At 37.2% G+C, this 27877-nt stretch overlaps 3 protein-coding genes across 6 annotated transcripts in view; 2 read left to right on the forward strand and 1 right to left on the reverse strand.

The window, feature by feature from the left end:
- Window positions 1-1206: 1206 nt before the first annotated feature.
- LOC126821676 (exocyst complex component 4) lies at window positions 1207-7945 on the forward strand. The gene has a single exon (XM_050550146.2). It carries the CDS (start codon window positions 1212-1214, stop codon window positions 3990-3992), a length of 2781 nt encoding a protein of 926 aa, XP_050406103.1. The 5' UTR covers window positions 1207-1211; the 3' UTR covers window positions 3993-7945.
- On the reverse strand, window positions 5853-18804 carry LOC126821677 (nucleolar and spindle-associated protein 1). Its single transcript, XM_050550148.2, has 10 exons — window positions 18638-18804; window positions 17326-17442; window positions 16722-16832; window positions 12907-13350; window positions 11958-12168; window positions 10950-11060; window positions 10514-10686; window positions 9036-9594; window positions 8515-8728; window positions 5853-7887 (listed from the first exon to the last, which is right to left on the reverse strand). Exons 1-10 carry the CDS (start codon window positions 18719-18721, stop codon window positions 7803-7805), a joined length of 2109 nt encoding a protein of 702 aa, XP_050406105.1. The 5' UTR covers window positions 18722-18804; the 3' UTR covers window positions 5853-7802.
- A 357-nt stretch (window positions 18805-19161) lies between these two features.
- The window catches only part of LOC126821662 (uncharacterized), a 68269-nt gene continuing 59553 nt past the window's right edge, over window positions 19162-27877 (forward strand). For all 4 annotated transcript variants that reach the window (XM_050550129.2, XM_056101382.1, XM_056101384.1 and 1 more), the window contains exons 1-2: window positions 19162-19600; window positions 27345-27430. In XM_050550129.2, the coding sequence (XP_050406086.1) occupies window positions 19278-19600; window positions 27345-27430 (409 nt within the window). In that variant the 5' untranslated portion in view covers window positions 19162-19277. The remainder of the gene's footprint in view (window positions 19601-27344; window positions 27431-27877) is intronic.

Below are 27877 nucleotides of genomic sequence, written 5' to 3' on the forward strand. Positions count from 1 at the left end.
GGTCCGTAGGTGTTCCCCCAGGTACACACGACAAACACAGCACATGAAAATATACTTTACAAATAAGGCAGTCTTCGTGGAAATACAAAATTATATCAGACGATATTTATCATTTTACTATCCAGAGTGGATCCTTATTAAACATACATTATTCAAGTTAAATATGCCTATTACAGGTCTTTCTTTAAGCCTGTCATATTATCAAAATTATTTATTAGACATTATTATTAACATGACAAGACAATAATCAACTCTCGATGCCATCGAATGCCTCCGATTCTCAACAGATTTGAACCATATCTGCTGTTCAACGACCATTGATGAAAAACCGTAAAAATGTTGGGGGGGGGGGGGGGTGTTCGTTTTGACTTTGAAGAGTTTTTTTTTAATTTCTGTTGAAAAAGAAACAATCACTTAACTCGACAATAAAAACTGTGTAAAGTCAAAACAAACCAAAACAAAAACAGCCAAAAATCAAAATTTAAAGAGGTTTTCTGAAAAATATAAATAGCGTTCTGTGGCTTTGAGGAGAGCATTAAAATTGATGAATCATGGAAGTTGGTGGGGGTATGAAGTTAATGAGAGTATGAACTTTATGATTTTAATGGAGGCATGAAAATAACGTATGATATTAATGGGAGTATGACATTATTCTGTAACATTAAGTACGGCGTTGGTCTAGTTATTCGATAAATCAGTGTATGGCAACCTTGAAATAAATTACTTCTCCATATCTTGTAATTATAAGATAGTTAATTTGTAATAACAAGATAGCTATGTAGCTATCTTGTAATTACAAGATAATCAGAATTATTTTTTTCATTTGATTGACCCTAGTGATCTTCCGTCATTTTTCTATGCATGTACATTGATGTACATGTATGTGTATGTTTGTATGATGTCCGTTAATGGACGTAATATGCAAAAAAAAAAAAAAAAAAAGAAAGAAAAAAAAAGAAAAGTTGAAGTTAAAGTAAACGCAGTGATGATTCACATGGTCATTATGTTCTGTCTCATGGGTTTTTGTTTGTTCTTGTTATTTTTTATTTCTTTTATTTCGTATCTGTTATGAAAGGTCTTTTGATACAACAAAATATATCATTATGACATCGAAAACACCGCTTGGCTGCTAATCATACGAAAAATTGATGGGCACGCCACGCCCCCATTGTTCCAATCCATAATTTAGATACAACCAATGAATTTTCAAGATGGCGAACATGGAAAATAAAACACCCACTGCTGTCAAAACCAGGGAGACCTCTGGTTTTCTCATGTCGATAGTCAGAACACTTTCCTCAAGTGCTGATTTTGAACAAAGGGAAAAGGAGAAAACGAGAATCGAGAAAGCCTTCAGAGAGAGTGAAAAACGGTTGGGCGAGTTGGTGACGGGAAATCATCAAGAGGTGATTAAAGTTTTACAAGCTTTTAGTTCGATGACAAAATGCATACAGGACTCGAGGAATAAGATGAGAAAGATTAAAGATGATCTAAAATCTTGTAAAACACTGCTTCATTTTAAAAGAGATGAGTTGAAAAAGTTGTGGAAAGATGGGGTCGAACATAAATCTGTGTTGCACATGTTAGATCAAGTCGAACAAGTTAGGGAAATTCCTGACAAGATGGATTCGCTATTAGCTAATAAACAATATCTAAAGGCCACAGATCTGATCGTGGGCGCGGTTGCCACACTCGAAGGCCCGTTAGAGGGTGTTGATGCACTTCGCGATTTGAAACTGGAACTTATATCGAGGAAGGAGAAATTACATGAAGTGTTGATTAAAGAGTTAAATCACCAAGTTTACGAGAAATCGTTCGAATTGTACATCAATTCTAGACGTCGCAATATTAGTCGAACGTCTCCTGGCAATCCTATTAGTAATCCTGTAGGTCAAGAAATAACGGATAGTCTTCAGGTTCGAGACCGAGAGATAAGTGTGGACGGTAAACCAGCAGATAATATACCAATAGGCGTGCTGATAGAATCTCTCTCAATTCTCAGACGATTACCAGATGCCATAGAGACAATCAAAGCTGAGATGGAACCAGAATTAATGAATTTAGTTTCAAAAGTTTCGCAGCAAATTGTTGAACACGCTTGTCAGCAGGGGGAGCCATTTACTTATCAGAATCAATCGTCGTGTCTTTTGGAGTTTCTTGAGACAATTTTCGCACAGTTTCGTTGTGTTGCAAAGTTACATCAGAGTATTCTGTCCCATATTAATAGAATAACGTCGAGAGGGATGCCGATTAGATCCGTGCTTATGTACGATATGAAGGACGTTTGGTCGAAAATACAAGCCGTGCTTCAAGTTCTGCTGGGCGAATATCTCGACGTTCAGAATACGATTTCAATAAACCAACAGTCAACGTCAGCGTTCGATGAACCGAGTGCGGACATAAAACATTATTTCAGTAAAAAGAGGACGACTAGGCCTAAGAAGTTGTCGTTGTTTAGATTTGATGCGTCGCTTCATGCTTTGAGTACGAATAGTTATATTGAAGATAACCGACATTTTGATACGTCCGAGTACATGCGTGAACCGGGTTTAATAGCAGGGATGGCCAAACATCAGTTCGTCTGTAAACCAGCAGCCAATAATATTACAGCAATTTACAAACCATTAAAGGTCTTCATCAAGGAGATCGAGACGGCAATGGAATGCCCAGCAGGTCTGCAGGAATTTGTTAACGAATTTCTCCAGAAAGCATTCCTGGGGCAAGTGTACCAACGGGTGTCGAAATCGATTGACGAGGCTACAAGAGGTTTTGATGCATTGCGCCACGTTATTGACGAGAAGAGTCGACGAGATTTGGGGGTTCCGCGGCCTTTATTACAGAGTACGGTAACCGTAGAGAGGAACATCCAGGAACTTAGGGAATTAATGCAGGATCTACCAGACTGTTCGGAACAATTTTTGAATATGATCTGTAATGTTTTGGGCGAATACAAAGATAAATGTCATGCAGCTTATCGGGATATCGTGCAGCACGGATCAGATGAAAAACGCGTTATTTCGGCCATGTGGGCGAAAGACGAAGATATAAGTCGATTTTTAAGATCGTTGCCGGGCTGGAGGACATTACAGCCAGGTGAAGGTCAGGAATTGGACAGAACTGTTTGTTCCGAGGAAGAGATGCGGGCACTGAACTCGAAAGAATCAATCATTCTTATTACTAATCTGTCGTCTGATGATAATTTAATTCCACAGCAAGAAATAATCACAGACATTACACAAATGAGGACGGTCGCTAATGTACACGAAAGTTTGGAATGGTTTGCATTTGGTTTACGGCAGTTTGTTTCTACATTAACAAATAAATCAAATCAAACTCCTTCTGATATTCCTAAAGTATCCGAAAAGATATTGCAATCGTTGTCGAAACTGGTTCAGGATTTCCAAGATTTAGCCGAAATCTGTCTTCTGCTGTTGCATTTAGAAGTTCGTGTTCATTGTTTCTATTATTTGCTTCCGGTAGCCAAACAGTCAAATTACGCGGGACCAATAGATGACTTGGATCCGGACTCTAATGTCTTGAAATTAAACAAAGATTTAACCAGCATGGAAGAAGTGCTCGCCCAAAGTCTGCAACCGAAAAAATTCAAATATATATTTGAGAGTTTGGGTTACCTGGTTGCGTCCATTTTAATTAATAGTATTCAATATCTTAAAAAGATTAACGAAAACGGCATCAAGAAAATGTGTCGTAATATTTTAGCGATTCAGCAGAATTTAACGAATATCACATTAACCCGAGAAGCAGATTTAGATCGGGCACGTCATTTTTACGAACAATTATATCTACAACCCGATGATATACTAACGCTCGTAGCGGAGAAAGGCACGAATTTTACCCACACGGAATATAGTCAACTGATACAGCTTTATCATCGCAGTCACCCGAATAAAAAATCTTACCAAGCACAAGATAAACATTTACAAAGATTAACGGAGGTCTGGGAAAAAGGTCAACATGAAAATCGTGATTAAAATTGGATCAAAATGAACTAATTGGATTTTTTATTATATTATAAATTTAGTGCTAATTATGTTAAAATGGACAGTGCATTCATATATTTATAATAATTTAATTCAATTACATATTTATTTAAAACATAAATTGTAATATTTTACATGTATATATAATACACCGTCTTCAAAGAGTCAAAGCAAAAAATCCTACAATCATAGATGACGTGTGTTACCGTGTCTGTACATTGTGCTTTCACATAGACGGAGGATTTTGACATCCGAAGTATTATGTTGCCCATTAAATATCGACAAAAATCCAGACGAAAAGAGAAATCAGTGCCATACAATATGACAGGTATCAGAGAGATTGTGTCTGTTACTGGATGCTGTATTTCCAGGCTTGTTGATATAATATAAATCCAAGTGATATATCAACAACTGTCCCTTTCTATATAATATACAACATATTGACTATTGTACAATATATACAACATATTGACTATTGTACAATATATACAACATATTGACTATTGTACAATATATAAAACATATTGACTATTGTACAGTATATAAATGTTGACTTTGTTCTTGTATATTATTGGTTAATTAGAAATTAAATGAAGTAGGATTTATCGTCCTGCGTATCTGCACCAAATAGTCTAATGAAGATCATACGTACTCCTTACAATCTGCTACGAGGGAAATTTTGGACGGACAGCAGCATTACAGCCTACTCTTATATTGAATTCCTTCAGTCACAGGTTCTTTTACTTGCGTGCTAACGTGTACACGAGGCCTCAGTTTTTCATCCCGATCGATTAGACACCTGTTCTTGTCAGGCCCCCCAACAGATTATTTATAAAACTAGTTAAAGAATTAACATTCACATTCTCCTCCAGTTGATCATGTGTTTTAATTAGAATGTAGACATGTACAACATTTAGTACTAAAATCATTAGACATGTTTTCATGCGTCAAACTTGCTACAAGGCTTTCTCTTTAATACTGTCAATATCATTCCAGTGTGTAACTATACAATTGTCAACTCAGCAATCTACAGCCAACAAAGGTCAAAGAAGGTTTATCTTGTAGTATTGCATGTCCAGGTCTTTACACAGGGCATCCTCAGTTTTATTAAAACTGAGTTATTATTGTTCCATGTTTTTCGTTTAGACACTCCAGTAGCATTTAGTCAAAGACATGTTTAGAAAAGATGCATTCTTGTCCTATGACGACAGCTAAATAATACCATCCAATTTCCTGTGTCACAGATTGGTAGATTGATGTTAAATTGACCAATCACTATCTGTTTTTTAATGAAGGCCTACATGTACCTCTTGAGCCTTATTACAGACTGTGTAACCTGCTCTATATTAGACACCTGCACAACATGGCTCCCTACTTGCTGCCCTTAGACTCGTGCACAACATGACTCCCTACTTGCTGCCCTTGAAGAAAACTTATCAGCAGTAAATATTCGCTTGGCCGCTAAAATCACTGAAAGGGATGACATAGGGACGAGTTGATTAAATCTCTATATTAACTTATACAAATTAAATTCTAAAACAATATAAATTTTTTAAAAAAAGAAATAAATGTGTTGGCAGTATATCTGGATAAAGAATACTTAGTGTAAATTGGTAGATAAAATAGTACGCGAAGGTGTAAAGTTAGTTAAAGACACCAATTCAGCTCTGATCAGTTTGTGTTACTACATCTGAAGTAAACATGCTATCATCGAGACTGTGATGTCACCCGGCCGTAGACCTATGCTACTCATGAACTTAGAGGTCCGCCATCTTGTACAGAGATGACCACTTTGAAACAAGATTGTTATTAAAGAGGTAGTTTTATATGAATATAACCAACTATTGAGAATACATAATATTAATTTTAATTCTATGTGTTTAGAAATAAATTATAAGTGTATGTTAATGATACAAGTTCTGAATGAATGGTCTAATTTATATCAATGTAAGAAGATATTTTTATAAAAACAATATTATATATTTAAGATAGACCTGGTTACCAGATAAATTCTATTAAGTTATATATGATCTAAAGGTAATTCTCAAGCAAAATACAACATTTAAATCTCTTCAAATTGGTTGACATGAAACTTTTAACTAAGTCTTCAGAGCTTTGATGAGTGTTTTGATGACAAAAGCAACAACTCCATGAATAAATGACGCACTTATGATTCTACCATTTCGAATAAAACGGCTAAGGGATCTTTAACATACATTGGACTGTTTTTGTCTCATCCAAATGACTAGTTACTTTACTTGTTCGCCCTGTTGAGTGGAACTGTATATATGAGAGAGAGTATTTATATTACTGTACAGGTGATGTTGAATATGGCGGCTAAAAGTGATATAAAATACAAGCATACCATGGCTCATGCATGACAACTGTTACTATGCGGGTATCATACAGTAAGCACACCCTGTCTCATGCATGACAACTGTTACTATGTGGATATAAAATATAGCAATATAACATGGACAAATAGCACTAGAATAAGACATGAATATTTACATATTGACTCATATTAAAATATACAAAACACATCTTGAAATAATCAAGGATCACTGGGTATCATTACTACCTTTGGTTCTTTATAAACTGCTCTTTTTATTGACATGTGTCAGACAGGTGATTGTAAACACCTTGATTGAGTAAAGTTATTCAGTGTTGTAGACCTGAACAACATACCCTGTATTATACTTACATGACACTCACTACAGATAGCTCACCGGAGAAATGGTATTAGATGTTCCAGAAAAGGAAGTCATATTTTGCCTCATGCACCATATTTATCACTATTTATGGCTAAACAATGACAGGCGAAGTATTTTGAGGTGAATAGAGTAACGATATGTTATAGATCCTGTGGTTAAACCAAGATGATTAAAACGGGGAGAGACACTAAAATTATTTACGTGGTATCAACAATGTGTTTTAAAAGATATTCATAACATAATATGAGATACAATCAGGTTAATATGAAGGCAGCTGAACATGAAACACTTAGAAGCAGACAATGAATAGGTTTTTTAAAGAATGAATGAGTATAATCTAATACTTTAACAATGAGAAAACATTTAAATATGTCAAGTAGACAATATGATGTATAATATATAATATTTGTTTTTATCTACAGAATGAAACATAGGCTATAAATACTCCACGAGAAAATGCTAACAGGAATGAGAAAATGCTAACACAATAAGATTAGGGACCTTTCACATCGGTACGAAAATGAAAACGTCATCGATTCGTGTGTACTTGTGACGTCAATCCGTAATGAGTGTTTGGCCAGTGAAAAAACGTTACGCGTACAGAGCTGGTTTTACGTAGGTATGCAAACGAATATGTTTCTTGTCTCATATATTGAATTTTGCACCATTTGTCGATGCTTTGTGTATATTGTTGATTGTGTAGAGTTCGTAGAATGTGCTCAAAAGCAATATTCTGCTTGATTTGTTGTACATCTGCCCAAAAATTGATTGAAAACATTGACTTGACCGAGAAGTTCATGAAGTGGAAATTAATGCCATCCAGCTATTATTGTACGTCGGATTGTGAAACCGTGCGTTAGAGGATACGAAAACGAACACGTAAGCGAACATATGTTCGTTTTGGTGTTCGTTTTCGTACCAATGCGAAAGGTCCCTAATATAAGATTACATGGACCCACTGGACCAGTGATAGTTGGTTGAACTCGGGGTATAAATATTTACAAAGATATAACTGTAATAAGATAACAATAAGAATATAACAAAAGAGTTTACAGAGAGAGAGAGAGATAGAATGAGGTAAAGATGTTTAAGATTTTATTCCACGTTTGTTCATCTGGGCTTTAAATTTCTTATCAGCTCGACTATCAGCAGCAGCTTGTCGTCTGTGTTCACTGTAAATAAAATATAAATACTCACTTTAATTATAAAATACACAACTGAATAAATTTACTACTTGTTAATTTATTTTATGGAATGGGGTGTAATGTCCTACTTTTCTGCACCGACTGGGCTAATGAAGACAGGCTAAGAGGGAAATTTTCCAGCGGTAGTACAGTCTACCCTTACATTATTTCAGAAGGTTCTTTTTATCGTGCACACCAATGTCTTTATAGGTCACTGTTAGGGTTGGGTTAGTGTTTAGGGTTAGGTTCTATATAGGACACTGTTCCTTGACATCAGCTACCACTGGGAGCGTACCTGTGGATCTTTCTCAGCTACCACTGGGAGCAAACCTGAGGATTTTTCTTGGTAACCACCAGGAGCAAGCGTCTTCCTCACAGAGCCAGGACGGCTCCCAACCGAGTCCCAATAGGTCATTTATGGATGTTATACAATTATCTCCACTGTCAGTACGAAAAGTACCAAATTACCGGAATTGTAATTGAGAACCTCATAAATCTGCCTGAGTCACAGTTGTCATTCATGAAAACAGATGTGATGTGAGCAGATATGTGATTGGTGTGATATGTTAATTATAAATAGTCTATAGAATAGGAGCAAGATAAATAAATACTTACATTGTCTTTGTCTGAGGTGTCTTGTAACTTGCCTTGTCAACTCCAATATGTTTATAAGAACTAGTATTCAGATCCATAGGCTTCAATTTGCCTTTATGAGGTTTCCACGACAACGGTTTTGATAGACTGGCCCTGAGATCAAAAGATGGTTTCTTCATGGAGCTGTTCATAATGGCTGATGTATTAAGAACTCCAGAAAAGTTGTAAGGGGTAGCTGAAAAAGAAAAACACTATGTCAGTTTGATCTTGACTGACTACAACTTGTAGTACAAGAGGTAGCAGAATGGTTGATGTTTCTGGGTTCCCTAATAAGTCTTCATCTGCTAATGATTGTAAGATTGATTTTATCTATTTAAGGGATGAAGAGTTACTGGATTCGAAACTTATGGGCATTTTTTGTTTTGCAAAAGAAGCTAATAAAACAGAAAGAGGTATTAAGGTGCTACGAAACTTAAGTGTATGACTGTCCTGCCAGTAATTTTTGAAACAAAAATATGGATAAATAAACACTTATTTCTTACCTCCCTTTCCTAAACCCTCGCCAAATGATTTTCGTTTGTGTACTGAAGATTGAATACTGCTAATATTCAGACGATCCTCACTGGTGACTTTACCGGGCGAAACTGGTCTCGTTGGGCGACGAATACTTGTGGACTTGATCCTTGTAGAACTGAATGGTTTCGATTGTCTCTTGTTAACTGTTGGTGTGGTCGTTGGTTTCAAACTTGTTCTGCTATTCAAAACTTTTGATTGGCCTTTCATGTTAGAAATGGGAGTAGCTCTTGTTTTAGGAGTAATTGTTTTCGTGGGTCTGGTCACAGTATTTGGCTTGGGTGTAATTGTTTTGGAAGCTGTTGGTGTAATTGTTTTGGAAGCCGTTGGTGTTGGAGTAATTGTTTTGGAAGCCGTTGGGTTTGGAGTAATTGTTTTGGAAGCTGTAGGTTTTGGTGTAGATTTTTGCGGTGTTTTTTTAGATCCAAACTTGAGATTGAGATTCTGTGTTGAGATAGCAGACGGTCTAAATACTTTTGGTGATTGGAAGGAAGATCTAGTACCGTCTGGTTTGATGGGTTTAGTGATCTGGAAATAAAAAGAATAGTTTCACAAGTCATGTAAGTCAATCTGAAGAAAGTTAATCAATTTAAAAAGATGAAGAGAGTTGAGGCAGGCGACTGAGATTAGGATCTCGATTGTGTTGGTGGTTTAATAGAGAGGATCTTTGAAGAATGTTTGTGGGGTAGACAGGGTAGAGGGTTGACAATAAGACAATTATCAAACTCATTTTTACTAAAACCTATCTATTTGGTCAGTCTCTATGTTAGTAAATTCAAACAATCCATTTTATTCAATTTAAAATATGTAATGAAATTTACAAAGACATCAACATCTCAAGGCCTTGGACATGATGTGGTCGGTAGAAACATAGACAATCTCTGTGTTATTAGTGATCAACAACCAAAGACTAACATGCTGTAAAATATCTTGAATCGTTTATGAGCTGTTCCAAAATCAATCTGAATAAAATATAGATATTTCGTTTTTTTTTTATCTTTTCGATGGCCTCTCTTACACGAAAATCTGAACAGTTGTACTGGGAGGTCGCATAAGGGGTCATACAAGAACGGCTTTTGATCCTATGACGTCAGACATTGATTAATCAATTAGCATTGACGTTTCTAGTGGTTTATCCACAGTTCTGTGCATCGCATGCCAAGAAATCACTGTAACAGACCTGTTATATAACAACTCTTCCAGATCCTAGTGTAGTAAAGACAAGTAAAACGAGATTTTGAACTATAAAAAAAACGAAACGAAATAGGATCTGTGTTTTAATCAGATTGTTCCAAAATAACCTTATTAAAAATTATCAATATGAAACATTTTAAATACAAGAGATTGTTGCTCTGGAAACCAAACCAGGATGTACTGAGCTCATTCCATGTCCCTCCCCTCCACTTGATTTGGCGGCGAATTAAATAAAATTGTAAAGAATACAGACCTGTGGTGTTTTTGTATTTTTGAGTTTATTAACGGCCGATTGTGTTTCTTCCAGAAGTTTCTGTGCTTTATAAAGTGATCCAGTTAAACATTCGGCTCTCTTTCGTTTCTTCTCCATATATACATCAATAGAATCCCACCGAGAAAATTCTTTTTTATGGATCTTCTTCCAATCTATAAAATATAGTTAATCATTGAAAATCTGATATTTACATTGCAAAATTCAATAATTTTCAGGCCTTGGAATTTAGTTTGTATCTGTTTTAAATATAGCTCTGTTCTAGTTAAACTGGCTCATCAAATTTTTGATTTTGATTTTGGGATTTATCGTCCACTCCATAGAAAATTTATATCAAACTTTAAAATGCAAGACAGAGATATCTTCTCTCACATTTGTTACAAATTTAGATATCAATTGAAAGGTAAATTTAACTAACCAGGTGTAGAACCTCCACTTTTCTTCTCTTCATTCTTTTTAGCCATAAAAGCTGTAAAACGAGGAATACCTGAGCTTGAAGTATTATCTGCTGATTCTCTTTTCTTAGGATCTAAAATAATTAGTACATCATTGAATGGTAATTATTGATCTAAATATGCAATGATTAAACCAAGCTGATGCTTGTCGTGACCATGACGATAGTTTGTTGTGACCATGATGATAGCTTGTCGTGACCAAGATAATAGCTTGTCGTGACCATGACGATAGCTTGTCGTGACAATGACGATAGCATGAAGTAAATCCCAGATAATTTTTATGGATAAAAGCCAAAGGAACTATATTTACTAGGTTGATGTGTGTACAGATATGTTGAATGGTTTATATTCCAAGAAACAAACAGAGCCCATTTTAATATCTCTCTTTAACTTAACACTAGATAAAAATTGGGCAAGGTGTTACAAAATTGGGGCAGCCCATGTTTTCAGGAATTTGGTACATTTCTATACAAAAATCCCAAGCAACTGCCAGTGTTTTTAAGTCATGAACAATGTATATTCATAATATAAATTTTTTAAATTAAATGTTAAATAATCGATCTGTATTCATTTTGACATGTATGAAGATGTGAAAAATTGAATATTCGATCAGTGGCTTTTATTGAATCAGATTAAAATACAGATCTATATTTTGTTTCGTATTTTATACTTTCGATGGCCTACACTAGATGAAGATCTGACCAGTTGTAGTGGAAGATTGCGTCAGGGGTCATATGAGCGGCTTTTGACCCTATGATGTTTCTAGTGGGATACCCACCGTTCTGTGCACTGCACACCAAGAACTCGCCGTAACAGATCGTTTCACTGGCTGATCCCTCAATTGAACCAAAACGCTGGTAATATAACAACTTTTCGAGATCCTAGCGTAGTAAAGACAAGTAAAATTAAATTTTGAACTATAAAAAACAAAACTTAATAGGATCTTTGTTTTAATCAGATTGTGAACTTACTTTCTTTAACCTTTTTATCTAAGGCCTTTAATAAACTAGCTTTCATCTCATCAGAACTCAAACCATCCATAGCTTTAATCAAACTTTTTACACCAGGACTATTTTGTTTGGGTGTCGATTTACCAGATGTTGAAGGTTGTGGTGTGGTCTTGGCTGATGAGGTGGAACTACTTCTTCGACATTTACTAATTGGTTCCTCCGACCGATCATCCTGTAAAAATAAACAATCTGTATAATACAAAAATACCCATTTCAAACAAGAAGACTAACGACTGTGTCATCAAATTATGTAAAATATGTTAATATGAATATTCATGACCTTTATATGAATATTAATGAGTTACATGTGCACAGTCGTAGACTGTTGTCATGGTAACAGAAGTGATAACATGGTATGGCTGTGAGAATAAATATATAGTGTAGTCATTTAACAAAATTAATTTCCATAGAAACACAAAAATGTCAAGTTGATGTTAAACCCCAATATCTCTATCATAATTTTTACTGTTGAAAAACTGACATAAATTTGGTAAAATTCAATGATAATTTAATTCTTGTCTTGTTGGGATCCCGGGAAGCTCAGTGAGCATGGCACACTAACCAGGGGATCCTGGGATTGATTTCCAGCATTGACAGAGAGGGTTCCTCAAGATTTTCAAACAGGGCTAATGCCAGCAACATTTCCACTTGCACTGCATCGAATATCAACTGTCATTTCTACATGTTCGACAACAAGTCATCCTTTCCGAATGACAAGACATATTTCCTCGCCTAGCCTTCCGTCCTTCACCACTGACAAGGGGAAAACAGACTACGCTGGACAATCCCAAAGACGTTTCTAAGCCACCATTAGGATCGAACCCAGGACCTCCCATATTGACAATGCACCAAACTCAGTTGCACACATTACATGACGAAACATTAGAAAAATGTTTGTTAAGAGAATTACCTCAGTTGAAGATTTTCTTGTTTCCGAGCCGGATCGCTTACGTTTCTGCGCCTTGGTAGGTTCTTTTATATCGGCAGATTTTCTACCTGAAACGGACGATTTTCTGTTTGCTGGAACAGATGGTAAAGCTCTTCTAGATTTCAATGATGAAGGCGTAGATTTCCTGGTACCTGGAGTACCTGGTAGTATTCTAGCAGGTATGGGAGATTTCAATGATGAAGGTGTAGATTTCCTGATACCTGGAGTACCTGGTAGTATTCTAGCAGGTATGGGAGATTTCAATGACAAAAAAGGCGATTTCATTCCTGGTGTGGAGGGTAAAGGCTTTTTCTTCAAACCCACAGGTGAGGTGATTTGATCTTTGAGATTCCCTTTAACTTGTTCAACTTGATCAGTATTTCTTGTTTTTCTAGTTCTTCTTCCTTTGGATACTGGGTTATCGGACTATGAAAAAAAATATTAAAATATTATATTTTAAATTTTGATAGACTAAGAGGTGCTGAACGAAGCAAAAATTTTGGCGTCATCCTACATGCAGTTATAAGTAGTAAGAGAAGCCATCCAAATTCTAACCGGTCATGCCCAACTATTTATCATCTTAATCCACAGTCTATCTAATTGTTTCATCAATTAAACAAACTCTAAATAGTTTAAAACATAACCAACTTTGTGCTTGTCATTAAAGAGGTAAGGTACATTAATTGAAACTGTAAAACTTTGATGAAAAAATTCAACGTTTTCTTAAACATACATTATGTAAGAGCTAAATCTGCCTATTGCAGGTCTTTCTTTAGGCCTGAAATGTTATCTAAATTATTAATTAGACATATTTATTAAAATGAGAAGACCTTAATCAACTCTCGATGCCATCGCTAACCTGCGATATTTATTGGATTTGATGGATAATTTAACGGCAAAATGGATAATCGAAACTTTGTTTTTTATTGTGCCAACTTTAGTAATGATGATCAAGGCTAGTCTAAAATTGAATCACTAATATAATGTCCCTTTAATTAAAATAAGAGAAATTTATCACTGATACAGATATCACAATATATTTGTTCTGTTATTTCACTGTATCAATAACATGGATAAACCATGTCATCAGTTGGCGACTCAGATTCCAATTTGTTTTAGGGCAGACCAAAGTTGTGACAAATGCTGTGCTCTTTCCCGAACAGATAGTGCTACACTCTATTACATTCTAAGGCCCATCCCATTGTGGGTGTGAGTTATTTCACTGGCTATAAGTAACAAATGCTGTGCAGGAGCCGGACTTGTTCCCTCTTGTCAGTGGTGTAGGACGGAGGGCCTGGCAAGGGACATGTATAGTCCTTCTGACAGGACAAAAAAAACGATGTCCTGTGTACACATTGGTCTCCATTAAAAGAACAAAATAAGAGCCGGTTGTAGCGAGGCTGTCAGGGCAAAATTTCCCTCATAGCACACTGCATAGCGTACATGTATGCCCGTCTTTATTAACCCAGTCGGAGCACTATCTACTAAATCTCATCTTGAAAGCTAGATAAATCCTAGTAACCACAAGAGCATTGCTAACGCTGCAATATACGTCCACATTCCAGCTTTGATTGATATGGTACTTTTTAAAATGAAGAGAATGAAAATGAAATGGCTGTAATATGATCAGAGGCAAAGAAGGCTAGGCGTCGGGTTTGTTTTGCCAAATTTACAGACAAAATACTAACAATAAAGTGGGTGTGACACTGCCCCAAGAGGTCGGGGCAAGTATCAAAATAAATTGTTGCTGTCTTTATGGTATAAGGAATAAATATGCAAAGTTCCAAGATGATCCATTCAGAATTGCAGTCTGTAGACGATAAATACAAAAACTGGGCGTGGCTCTGCCCATGGGGGTTGGATATGGAAACAATATAAACAGGTACCATTCTGTTATTGAAATGGCAACATCAATAGTTGCCGTCCTTAGGGTATAAGGAATAAGTACACCAAGTTCCAAAATAATCCTTTCAGAATTGTGGCCTTTGGGCGTTAAAGGCAAAAATTGGGCGTTGCTCTGCCCCTGGACGTTGCTCTGCCCCTGGGCGTTGGGGCATTCACCAAAATCAATAGTTGATGCCCTTAGGCTATAAGGAATACATATGCCAAATACCAAGTTGATCCATCCAGAATTCGGGCCTGTAAACGATAAACATAAAAATTGGGCGTGACTCTGCCCCTGGGGGTGTGACATGCAGTTGTCGTCCTTAGGCTATAAGGAAAACATATCCCAAGTTCAAAGACAATCCATTAGGAATCGTGGCCTGTATGCAACTCACAGAGACACAAAGAAAAAAATGGGTGTGGCTCTGCCCCTGGGGGTTGGGCAATCACCAAAAAAATAGAGGTCAGCCTTGGGGTATAACGTATAAGTATAAAAAAGTTTTCAAGATGATCGATTAAGCATTGCAGGCTGTAAGTGACATACAGACACACAAAAAGAAAATAGGTGTGGCTCTGTCCCTGGGGGCTGGGCATTCACCACAAACAATAGGGATGTTCCTTAGGATAGAAGGAGTAAGCATGCAAAGTTTCAAGGTGATACGTTACGAAATGCGGTCTGTAGATAACAAACAATGAATACAAGAAATGGGCGTGGCTCTGCCACTGGGGGTCGGGCATGCACCAAGAACAATAGGGATCATCCTTAGGGTATAAGGAATTCATATGAAATTTTTTCAAGACGATCGATTAAGAATTGTGGCCTGTAGGCGACACACAGACACACAGAGAGAAAATGGGCGTGGATCTGGCCCTGGGGGTTCGGCATGCGCCCCAAACGATAGGGGTGTTCCTTAGGGTACAAAGAAAAAGTATGCAAAGTTTCAATATGATGCGTTAAGAAATGCGGCCTGTAGACGACAAACAAACAAATACAAGAAATGGGCGTGGCTCTGCCCCTGGGGATCGGGAATGCACAAAAAACAATAGGGATCATCCTTAGGGTATAAGGAACAAGTATGTAAATTCAAGGTGATGACTTAAGAATTGTGGCCTGTAGGCGACACACAGCCACACAAAAAGAAAACGGGCGTGGCTCTGTCCCTGGGGGTTGGGCATGCACCCCAAACGATAGGGATGTTCCTTAGGGTACAAAGAATAAGTATGCAAAGTTTCAATATGATACGTTAAGAAATGGGGCCTGTAGACGACAAACAAAGAAATACAAAAAATGGGCGTGGCTCTGCCCCTGGGGGTCGGGCATGCACCAAAAACAATAGGGATCATCCTTAGGGTATAAGGAATAAGTATGTAAAGTTTGAAGAAAATCCAGTAAGAATTGCGCCCTGTAGGCGACACAAAGACACACGAAAAGAAAATGGGCGTGGCTCTGCCCCTGGGGGTTGGGCATGCACCCCAAACGATAGGGATGTTCCTTAGGGTACAAAGAATGTGTATGCAAAGTTTCAAGATTATTAGTTAAGAAATGTGGCCTGTAGACGACAAACAAACAAATACTAGAAATGGGCGTGGCTCTGCCCCGGGGGGTCGGGCATGCACCAAAAACAATAGGGATCTTCCTTGGGGTATAAGGAATAAGTATACCAAGTTTGAAGAAAATCCATGAAGAATTGCGCCCTGTAGGCGAACCACAGACACACACACACACACACACACACACACACACATACACACATACACACACACACACACACAGACAGGGGCGACGGCATAATACGTTCACATTATGAATGTGGACGTATAAAAATGCTACACATTATTCAGTTAAAAAAGACCAACCCTGTTCCTAAAAGAGAATTTAGGGATGGATAAGGCACTCAGATATTATTACCAACCTTTTTTTCATTTTCTCTTGTATCTGTTTCAGTTTCACCCTTCTTGCCTTTTCCACGTTTAGTTTTTCGTCTTCTTTTAGAAACTGGAGAATTTTCTTTCTCTGATTCTTCCTACGAAACAAAAACAAACATCTGGGTAATATCTAGCTTCGTTAGAGGGAGAGGTAATTACGGAACTAATTATACAACCAGGCGCCAGGTAAAAACACGATTAGACACATTTATTGCTCAGTCAGTCACAGTAGTAGGCTAAAAGTGGTGATAACCCAAAAGGATCGAGATTGACAGGATCAAGCTACGACCAAATTGTTGGGAGAATAATGAAAAATGTATATTAATTTGTACTGGTAGTGGTACCGTATCGTGAAAGATTGGTTGACATTTAAGTATAATCTATTTCATGTACTCTGGGGTGGGTGCAGGATTTGGCTAATCGGGAAATAAAATTGGAAAAATTCAGTGGCTGTTTTCAGACTGATGATGCTGAATAAAACAATTATAAGATGAGTCTGGACAGCAAGACGACAGAATTTCAGTTATTTTTGTTGAGAAAGGGAGCTTAAAGATCTTTGATAATTCCTGCCAATTGGTGCTAGAGTCTCACCTGTTCTGTTGATGAAGTAGGATTGGTTGAGCAACTTGAACTACTGGTATTAAATAATGTTGTATGGTTTTTATCCTTACTGTAATATTCATCTAATGCCTTTATCAACTTTTCAATCTGGAAAAACAAACAGTAAATGACAAAAAAAACATTTCTACAATCAGTAGGCCTACCAAGAGTGTTGGCCTCCTTGTTTCAGACTTTATTTCATCTCTAGAGAGAGATTTTGATTTGATTTTCAGTTAGTTACTATACTTGTAATGTTACAATGTAATGTTGTAACGTTACAATTGATACAGTCAAAGAATCCTTACGCAAGTTCAATTAGGTTCAAACGCACAATTATCAACACATATCATTACAGTTTATATTGAAATAAGTAATTCTATGACAAATAGTGAAGACTAGACCACTATAGTTACCGAACAGTTTTTCTTTGTGGTTATGCGTTCTACATATTGCATAGCGATGTTTCTTCTAATGACGTATTACGCAAGGCCGCCATGACACCAGCCAGTTGAAATTTCGCGTAGCAGTTGGGTTTCATCAAATCATATAATTATGCGGTAAGGCTTCACCTTTATTTCAATAGGAATTGATTTATTATATGTTAAGCTAGGAGCAGTACTGTTTTGGGTCAGTTTATGTGTAAATTAAGGGAGCTATAGGCCAGTAACCTTTTTGTAGTGATTTCACTAAAAAAACTTGCGCAAAGGAACTCTGTAGTAGGGCGAGCCACTACTGTGGCTGGAGTAAGGCGGAAGACATCAGTAGTGGAACCATTTCTAATTTTCAGTAAACTTATCCCTCAACACTCAGTCAGTCAGTGACGTCGTCAGGGATCTACTAGGCTAATTAATATAAATGATTGCAGTCTGTGGGGCTTTTTTGGAATGTAGCATATTTGAATTTGATCTACTCAGATCAGACCTTTCCAGTCTTCCTCAACAACACGTACAACTTTGCTCGAAATCAAATAAATGTTGAATGTAAAATTAATGGGGTGGGGGGGGACATCAATGCTGACAATAGTGAATAGGTCAAGGTCAAGGTGGCACTAATTTGATTTCTTCTAGTGACTAGAAATCAAATTAGGCCTAGTGCCACCTAAGTCCAATCTGAGTATCTCTGTCATCGCCCCCCACCCCACACCTAAAAAAAACCAAAAACGAACAGCCAGTTCCTATCGTATGACAATATTACAGATCTGATCAGGCCTGTTTCATTTTTACATACGTAACATAGCTCCTAGCCTAAGTCAAAAGTGGTTTGTGAATCATCAAGCAAAATTTAAAAAAAAATTCTGCTTCACCTTCATGTTAGCTTTGATTCCACAAGATTTGGCAAGCTTTTGAAGCTCGCTGTACTTCATATCTTTTAAATTTTTGTCACTCATCTTGGATAACTGTAAATGGTTAACTTTTGAACAAATATTTTACGTGCAATTCGCGAAAAAGACACATTTAATCATGAGCGCCTTTGTTGACGGAAGTGCATAAACTTTTCGAAATATGCGCAGAGATCTTTGATTGGTTAATTTTTGTAACCTAGAGTTACGTACCCTTCATTGACACACTTTGGCGCACTGGTTACTGTTATAAATATGTATAAACAGACTGGTGTCGATAGCCTTCAAATAACATCACTAACTCGGGATAAATCTGGTTCAAATAGCAGTGAACGCAATAAAAGCATTTTAAACACTGTAATCATACCCATAGCTCAATCTGATTTCCACGCGGATGGGCGTTTACCTCTATTTTTACATAGCCACCCCCACTTTGGTGATGATGAAAACATCAAAAGGTCAAGGCTGTTACTAAAATTAGACTTCATTTAGCAAGTCTGTCCATATTTTGCAATGTGTGAATGTGTGTACTGAACATCTAAGTCAAATGATAAAGTAAGGCAATAACAGGTTAATCTTTCAGTTTTGCATTTCGGAATTAATCATGGCTACTAAATCAATATCTAACGGTGACATTAGCAGCAGAGATGCTACTTCAAGAACACAGGCTAAGAAAGAAGTAACGAATTTGATGGGATTATATCTGTTGGTTGTTGGAGCAGTGGCTAGTGCATGGGCTTTCGGATACTTTGAATTTTCGTTTTTATGGGTGTTTTTATTATCAGCTTGTCTATTTCTTGTATGGAAAACTAAAATTGGAACTATTATTAGGCGACACTTGGACTATGAGGAGGATAACTTGCATAGAAAGCGAGCACTTCGACAAAGCGAAAGTGTTGAGTGGTTAAATTTCTTATTGAATAGATGGTAAGTGCAGAAGAGTGACAATTATAATAATGAGGTTTATGATTCAGTATTGAATTTTCTATATTCAGAAAAAAAGTACATTGTGTTTATAATTGAATGATATGCAGGGCTTTAAATGTATGTAGTCACAGTAAGTCTATATAATATAGATGTACTATTCACAGTAGGGTCAGTAGGCCTATATCTATCTATACATGTATATATATTTGTGACTGTCGTTTGTCTGTCTGTCGGTCTGTCTGTTTGTCTGTCTGTTCGGGGTTGGCGGCTACACTAGGTCTGCCCCGAGTCTGAAATTTGGGGTATAGGGGTAGCTCGGACCGGGGAGTAACATAGGCCAGGTGGCGTTAGTCTACCACTTCCGGTTTCGGAGTTATGACCCCCGAGCGAAGCCGGTCTATTCGGGGTTGGCGGCTACACTAGGTCTGCCCCGAGTCTGAAATTTGGGGTATAGGGGTAGCTCAGACCGGGGAGTAACATAGGCCAGGTGGCGTTAGTCTACCACTTCCGGTTTCGGAGTTATGACCCCCGAGCGAAGCCGGTCTGTTCGGGGTTGGCGGCTACACTAGGTCTGCCCCGAGTCTGAAATTTGGGGAATAGGGGTAGCTCGGACCGGGGAGTAACATAGGCCAGGTGGCGTTAGTCTACTACTTCCGGTTTTGGAGTTATGACCCCCGAGTGAAGCCGGGTATCCTGCTAGTAATAACATAATTGGATTTTGACTTATGATTGATATACAATGACCACCTTCTATTTAGCATTATTGACCTACACTCGTCCCCACTCATATAGGTAACTCATTCATTTGTATGATATATTACAGGTATATCACCTGGATCGTATTCGAGCCCAGAATACCTGAACCCCTTAGTTATGGCTCTATCAAATTAAGTTATTCTTCTGTATTCAAAGTTATTCCACTTTTTTTGGGTAATACTATATACCGATATGTTTTCCGGTATTTAGTGTTTTTCCGGTGGGGGATCACATGGGTAAGTGGGTAAGACGCTGGCTCGCTAGCCTGGAGGTCGGGTGTTCAAGCCCTGCATTGGCCGAGAAAGTTCATCCAGATTTTCCGGCGTGGTTCCCCCTTGTCAATGATCCCGCACGGAGGGCCTGACAAGGACAGCTGTCTAGTCCTTTGGATGAGACGAAAAACCGAGGTCCCGTGTATACATTGGAATGCACGTAAAAGATCCCTTGGCAGTTGGAATTCGATATAAGAGTAGGTGATAGTGCCGCTGCCCGTGCAAAATTTACCTCAGCACACTGTATGGCTTATGTCCGTCTTCATTAGCCCAGCATAGGAGCAGAACAGTAGGACGTTAAACCCCATATCATTTCATTTCATTTCGTTTTTTCGGTGTTTTCCGGTATTCAGTATAACATGGTGTTTTCCGGTAGTTTTCCAGTTTTTTCCGGTGTTTTCTGGTATATAGTATTGCCGTTTTTTTTATAATCATTCATTTAAACAAAATTCATTTGGAAATAACTACATGTACATGTATGCAAGATTTCCTCTGTTTTAAACAGTTTGGAAATAACTAAACATGTACCCTATTACACCTAGGCAAGATTTCCCCATCAGAAAATTAAATTTATATGCAATTAAATTATCCGTTCCATGGAAATTTATTCATTTTGTTTTAATGGCCATTCATTTAAACAATATTTTAACATTAGCAGAATGCCTGGCTTCGCTCCGGAAGTGGTAGACTAACGCCACCTGGCCTATGTTACTCCCCGGTCCGAGCTATCCCTACACGTATACCCTAAATTTCAGACTCGGGGCAGACCTAGTGTAGCCGCCAACCCCGAACAGACAGACAGACAGACAGACAAACGGCAGTCACAAATATTAGTATAGAGTAGGCTATGATTTGTTATGTTGAGGTTGATATGATGAAGTTAGTCCGAGATTTATGATAAATGTGCTTGTACTTAATGTGAGTAATTGTTAAATTTAGGTTTAACCCTGGCCTGTATATAAACATGTCATATACACTGTGTATCATCATTACTCATATACGTACCAGTAGGAATTTAAAATGACTAACTATGAACTTTTGATATACACTATACCTGTTTAAAAACAACAAACTCTTATATTTGTTGGGATGAGTTGTTTTATATCTCGACCCATGTTTTATAAAGTTGAGATGAGTTGTCTTACATTGGGATGACTTGTCCTGGGATGAGTTGTCTTTGGGATGAGTTGTCTGTATACCTTTGAAATGACTAACTATGAAATTTTGATATATACATGTACCTGTTTGAAATGAAATGAAATGGGTTTTTGTTGTACCAATGCACTAATGGAGGAAACTTTTGTCTGGACAGCAGCTCTGTATTTCTGTCTGCTCTTCATTAAACTTCAACTGTCAAGGGTTCTTGTACAACAAGACAGTTTTCCTTGTCAGATCCTCCATCATGCACCACCAACAAGGAGGAACAAGGGTAACCTCAATCATGCACCATTGACAAGGAGGAACCAGGGTAGCCTACATCTTGCACCATTGACAAGGGAGGAACCAGGGTAGCCTACATCATGCACCACTGACAAGGAGGAACCAGGGTAGCCTACATCTTGAATTTTCATTTTCATGTCATGTAAACGACTAGACAGTTTTCTGTGTCAGACCCTCCATCATGCATCTTTGACAAGGAGGAACCAGACTGAAAATGCCTGAGGAACTCTTCTCAGCTATTGCTGTGATCGAACCTGGTCCCTCCTGGTTTGTGAGCAAGCACCGTATTACTATGATATATGACCTTTCCCCAGACTCTGATACAGGTAGCTACGTGTTGATGAATGTGATTATAATCAAGTGATTTACATTTCGTTTTTTCATTGTATACATGTACACCATTGCCATACTTTACCGGACCTCATTTTACGTACATGTACATGTACAACAGTCAATAAAAACAGTGGTATTCCAATGTTGTGGAGACATGAGGTCCTGATCTAGTTATAAACACGTGTCTCGTACGAACAGCATCTGTTCTGACTACATGTATATGTTACATATGTAGTGTAGAAAATCACAACCATAATAGCGAAACAAAAATAAATGTTTTAATTCAGTTGCATGTTGAAAGTTGTTTACGTCTATTAAAAGTCTGAAAATCTAGAACTTTCTGATCGTTAGAAGAGTAAGGGGGATTATAAACCTTGTCCTAATCTTTAAAACAATAATCTACAGATTAACATCATCACTGTCACTGGCAAATTTTTTATTTAAAACCATCTTTTGACCATATGTTTACACAGCTACTTAATTTTTTTTTTATAAATCAACACTTTTTATGAGAAAAATTTCTCGGCCGTGTGCTTTATCCTTTATCGTCAGATGTGGGACAGGATGGGCACTCAAAGCACGAGATAATGATATAGACTTTATGTGATATCACAATTAATGCTTTGCATCCATGAAATTGAATCACAATGTCATTGTATTAATTCATAATAAGAATTGACGTCAAACGAGGGGTTGAATTTCTCTGTTTAAAAAGCTCAATGTGTATGTATATACGCCAAAATGACGATAGAGACCATGCGGGAGGGGGTGGGGGATACGTTTTCTCGGGAACCTGGCAAACCCCCTCCTGCAAAAATTCCTGGATCCGCCCCTGGACATAGCTTAATCCGAGCAAAACTATATTCAAATTGATTATTTAAAAAACAAAATCTAGAATATCCATGGTAGATAATCTCCTTGATTTGATTCAATCGAATTAAAACAGAGGCCCATCAAAATATTTTAAACAATATTTTACCAAACACTTACAGGTGGCGCTAGCTTGTTTATACATAGGGGGGTTGGATGGCTGAATGGTTAGCGTGCGCGCGCTGTATCATAAAGTCTGTCATTGAGTCGACTGGCGTGGTTTGGGGGTATTTAGCAGTGGGAGGAAACCGGAGGACCCGGAGAAAACCCACGAGGTTGGACAGGCGACCCTACTCCTTGTCACGTACAACCGGGGAATCAAAACCCCGCCAGTTGACTCAATGACAGACTGTATGATATAGCACGCCATTCAGCCATCCACCCCCCCCCTAGTATATTACAGCTTACAATGAAATGAAATGAAATGGGGTTTAACGTCCTACTGTTCTGCTCCGAACAGTGCTAATGAAGACTGACATACGCCATACAGTGTGCTACATGTATGAGGGAAATTTTTGCCCGGACAGCAGCACTACAGCCTACTCTTATATCAAATTCCAACTGTCAAGGGATCTTTTACTTGCATGCCAATGTGTACACAGGACCTCATTTTTTTTATGTCCCATCCAAACGACTAGAAAGCTGCCCTTGTCAGGCCTTCCGTCCTGCATCACTGACAAGGGGGAATCACGCCAGAAAATCTGGATGAGCTTTCTCGACCAATGTAAGGAACAAACATCGACCGCCCTCCAGACTAGCGAGCCAACGTCTTACCCACCCAGCCACTGTGACCCCCTACAAGTATATCTATCTTTTTCCTAGATATAACTAATAAAATAAACTGCAAGGGTTAGTGAACATGAATGTACATGTCAGAAGTTAGGTGTTTTTGTTAAGTATCAGAATGTTATGCATGAATGGTGAAGCTACTACTTTCAATTTACATTTAATCAATGAAATTACTCAGCCATAAAGTCGATATATTATCCAGGGACATCAGTAAATTTAGGCCTACTATGTTACGTTAAATAAAATGTGACTTTCTTACAACAAAATTCTCTGACTCAACACGGGGTTGGATGGCCAAATGATTAGCTCGTGCACTTTGTATCACTATGTCTGTCATTGAGTCAATTTCCCAGTTGTACGTGACAAGGAGTAGGGTCGCCTGTCCAACCTCATGGGTTTTCTCCGGGTCCTCCGGTTTCCTCCCACTGCTAAAGACCCCCTACGCGCAAGCGAATTATTGAAATAAACTTGAACCATATGTGAGCCCCGAAATGACCTAGTTTGTTTTGTTGCTTTTACAGATTTATCAAAATTGTGAATCACTAGAATAAATATATTTTCCACTTATTTATTTTTGAATTTCTGAATGTAAATAATATTAATATTTATTGATATTTTGTACTGAAGCCAATTACTGATTAAACCTTGCTTGAATATTTATGCCAGGATAGAGGGCCTGACAAGAACAGTTGTCTAGTCGTTCGGATGGCATGAAAAACCGAGTTCCCGTGTTTACACATTGGCGTATAAGTAAAAGATCCCTTGACAGTTGGAATTCGATATAAGAGTAGGCCATAGTGCCGCTGTCTGGGCAAAATTTCCCTCATAGTCATAGCACACTGTATGGCGTATGTCTGTCTGCATTAGCCCTGTCGGAGCAGAACAGTAGGACATTAAACTATTTCATTTCATTTGATTTCATTTGATTTCATTTGAATATTTATGGGGTGAGTGGAAGTCATTCTTTAAAGTTCATACTAAACTATGTGTACAGATCATTGCTTTGAAATATATAATAGAATAAAATTAGACATTTCCCTATACTGGTGGTAATTAACACCATGAAGCCATTCATAACTTAGATCAGTCTCAGTTGGGTCGATTTTAAATAACTCAATATTTTCTATGAAATTTTAAAAACAGCTGTTACTCTGGAAATAAATATAGCTGATAAGTTAATTTAATAGAAAAATGTATAACAGTGAGAATTTGTTACTTTGCCAGATGACTGGAATTGTCATTGAAATATTTGTTTGTTGAAATAAAAATGGTAGTCAAACCAGACATTTAGTAACGATTAGGAAGAGAATGTATGGGAGGTTGTGTAAGGGGGTGTCGGCGGTTAATGTCTCTTCAAATATAGCCTTGATAAACCAGACATTTAATAAGACATTAGTTTAGAAAAGGAATTGGGTCGGGGTCGGGGGGATAACTATTAGATATAGCTTTAACCATACATTTAATAAAATAACTGTAGCATAGAAAGAGAATGGAATTTTTAGTCTATATGTACAGTTATCAACACATATACAGTGTTAGGGAGGTGAATGCTGCTCTTCATTAAATTTATATTTGAACTTGTCAGACAAGTGGAGAACTTGAAAACCCCAGAATCTGTGATTCAGACCCTGGACATTCTACTCTAGTGGTAACTTGTGCTAAGGGAGTTAACTGGTTATGGTTAGGTTTATAATTAAAGATAGGTTGCCAGGCAACAAAACATACGCCCACAGCAGCTAAATCGTCCGAGCGGTCGACAAGGGTTGTCGAATATTTATTCCTTTGTAGGTAATTGGGGGTCTTTACAAGACAGTTCCATACAGATCAGATTATAAATTTTGTCGTTTTGAGGGTTTACAAGGTTCTACAAACTGAAACAAGGGTCTCAACTCTGGAAGTAATCTACAGAAATTGTTGAAATTTGACAGGCTTTTTCGTTTTACTAATTTAAATAATGCATATAAATTTCATACAGATCACATGATGACTTTTATCATTCAAACGTTCACAATCGCCATAACTCTAGAAATTATTGACGGAAATTGATGAAATTCAATAGATGCATTATTTAGATTAGTGAAACGAAGAAGCCTATTGAATTTCAGCAATTTCCGTTTATTACGTCTAGAGTAATGGCCCTTGTTTCACTTTATTGAAACTTGTGAACGCTCTAACGCCAAAAGTTATCATCCGATCTTTCTGAAATTTATTTGCATTATTAAGATTACTGAAACAAAGAAGCCTATTGAATTTCAGCAATTTCCGTTTATTACTTCTAGAGTTATGGCCCTTGTTTCACTGTATTGATCCTTGTGAACGCAAAAAGTTATCACCCGATCTTTGTGAAATTTATATGAATGATTTAAATTAGTGAAACGAAAAAGCCTATTGAATTTCAGCAATTTACAATAATTACTTCTATAGTTATTGCCCTTGTTTCACTTTATTAAACCTTGTTAATGCTCATCCGATATGTATGAAATTTATATGCATCATTTAAATTTGTGAAACAGGTCTATTGAATTTCATCAATTTCCGTCAATAATTTCTAGAGTTATGGCGATTGTGAACGTTTGAATGATAAAAGTGATCATGTGATCTGTATGAAATTTATATGAATTATTTAAATTAGTAAAACGAAAAAGCCTGTCAAATTTCAACAATTTCTGTAGATTACTTCCAGAGTTGAGACCCCTGTTTCAGTTTGTAGAACCTTGTAAACCCTCAAACGACAAAATTTATAATCTGATCTGTATGGAACTGTCTTGTAAAGGCCCCCAATTACCTACAAAGGAATAAATATGCGACAACCCTTAACGAGCGCTCGGACGATTTAGCTGCTGTGGGCGTATGTTTTTTTGTCTGGCAACCTATCTTATCATCTGTAACAATCTTATTTTAAATATTATTTTTTTTTTTTTGTATAGCGCGTTGAAAATGTGCCATGCTTTTTACTGCGTAAATTGTTATGTTTTAGAATGCGCTATATAAGAATGTATTATTATTATTATTATTATAAACGCAGTACGGTAGTCTATACTAAAATGATGGGTAAATACGAAACATGTTGACCACCTTATCGCCCAGTTGGTAAAGGAACGTGGTACGGTAGTCTATATACCGTACCGTACTAAAATGATGGGTAAATACGAAACACGTTATTAGATGATTATTGATAGAGTTATTTCCCCTGTATGAAAAGATAGAACAATATTACATGGATGTTTAACTGTTCAGTACATATTCTATAGAAGATTTAGTTTATATGTTTATATATTTAACAGGTGGGTGTTCAGTACATATTCTATAGAAGATTTAGTTAAAAAACGACTAGATGAGAGATTAATAGGAATAACACCATCTTTTATAGGTAAGTTATAATCACTGATTATAAATAATCTTTGTACAGGCGGATTATAAATAGATAAGCTGGTAGGCTTATTACAGGTACCGGACCCAGTGTTTGGGTCTTTCCCCCTTGCAGTTATTGGTGGTTCAGGAGACTTCCCCCGAGAAATATTCAAAGTTTGACAGACAGAATAACCTGTTTTTTGGCTACCGAGTATTGAATCCATAATTCTTGTCAATAACAGCACCAGTATGGTGATAGTTCTATTGAACAATTGGTAACATCAACAGATCTAAACAAATAGAATTTTATTGAAGAGTTGTGTGACTTGAAGACAGGTGTTTTTTGTTCACTGTCATATCAACTCTTGCTAGTGTTGTCGTTTTATTTCAGTATACCTGCTGTTCATTATACCTGTATACTCTATTCTATTGTTAGAAGGTAGCTTTAACACCTGTTGAATAGAGT

This window comes from Patella vulgata, chromosome 5 (genome assembly GCF_932274485.2).
Source record: "Patella vulgata chromosome 5, xgPatVulg1.2, whole genome shotgun sequence".
In the NCBI taxonomy this organism is placed as follows: domain Eukaryota; kingdom Metazoa; phylum Mollusca; class Gastropoda; family Patellidae; genus Patella; species Patella vulgata.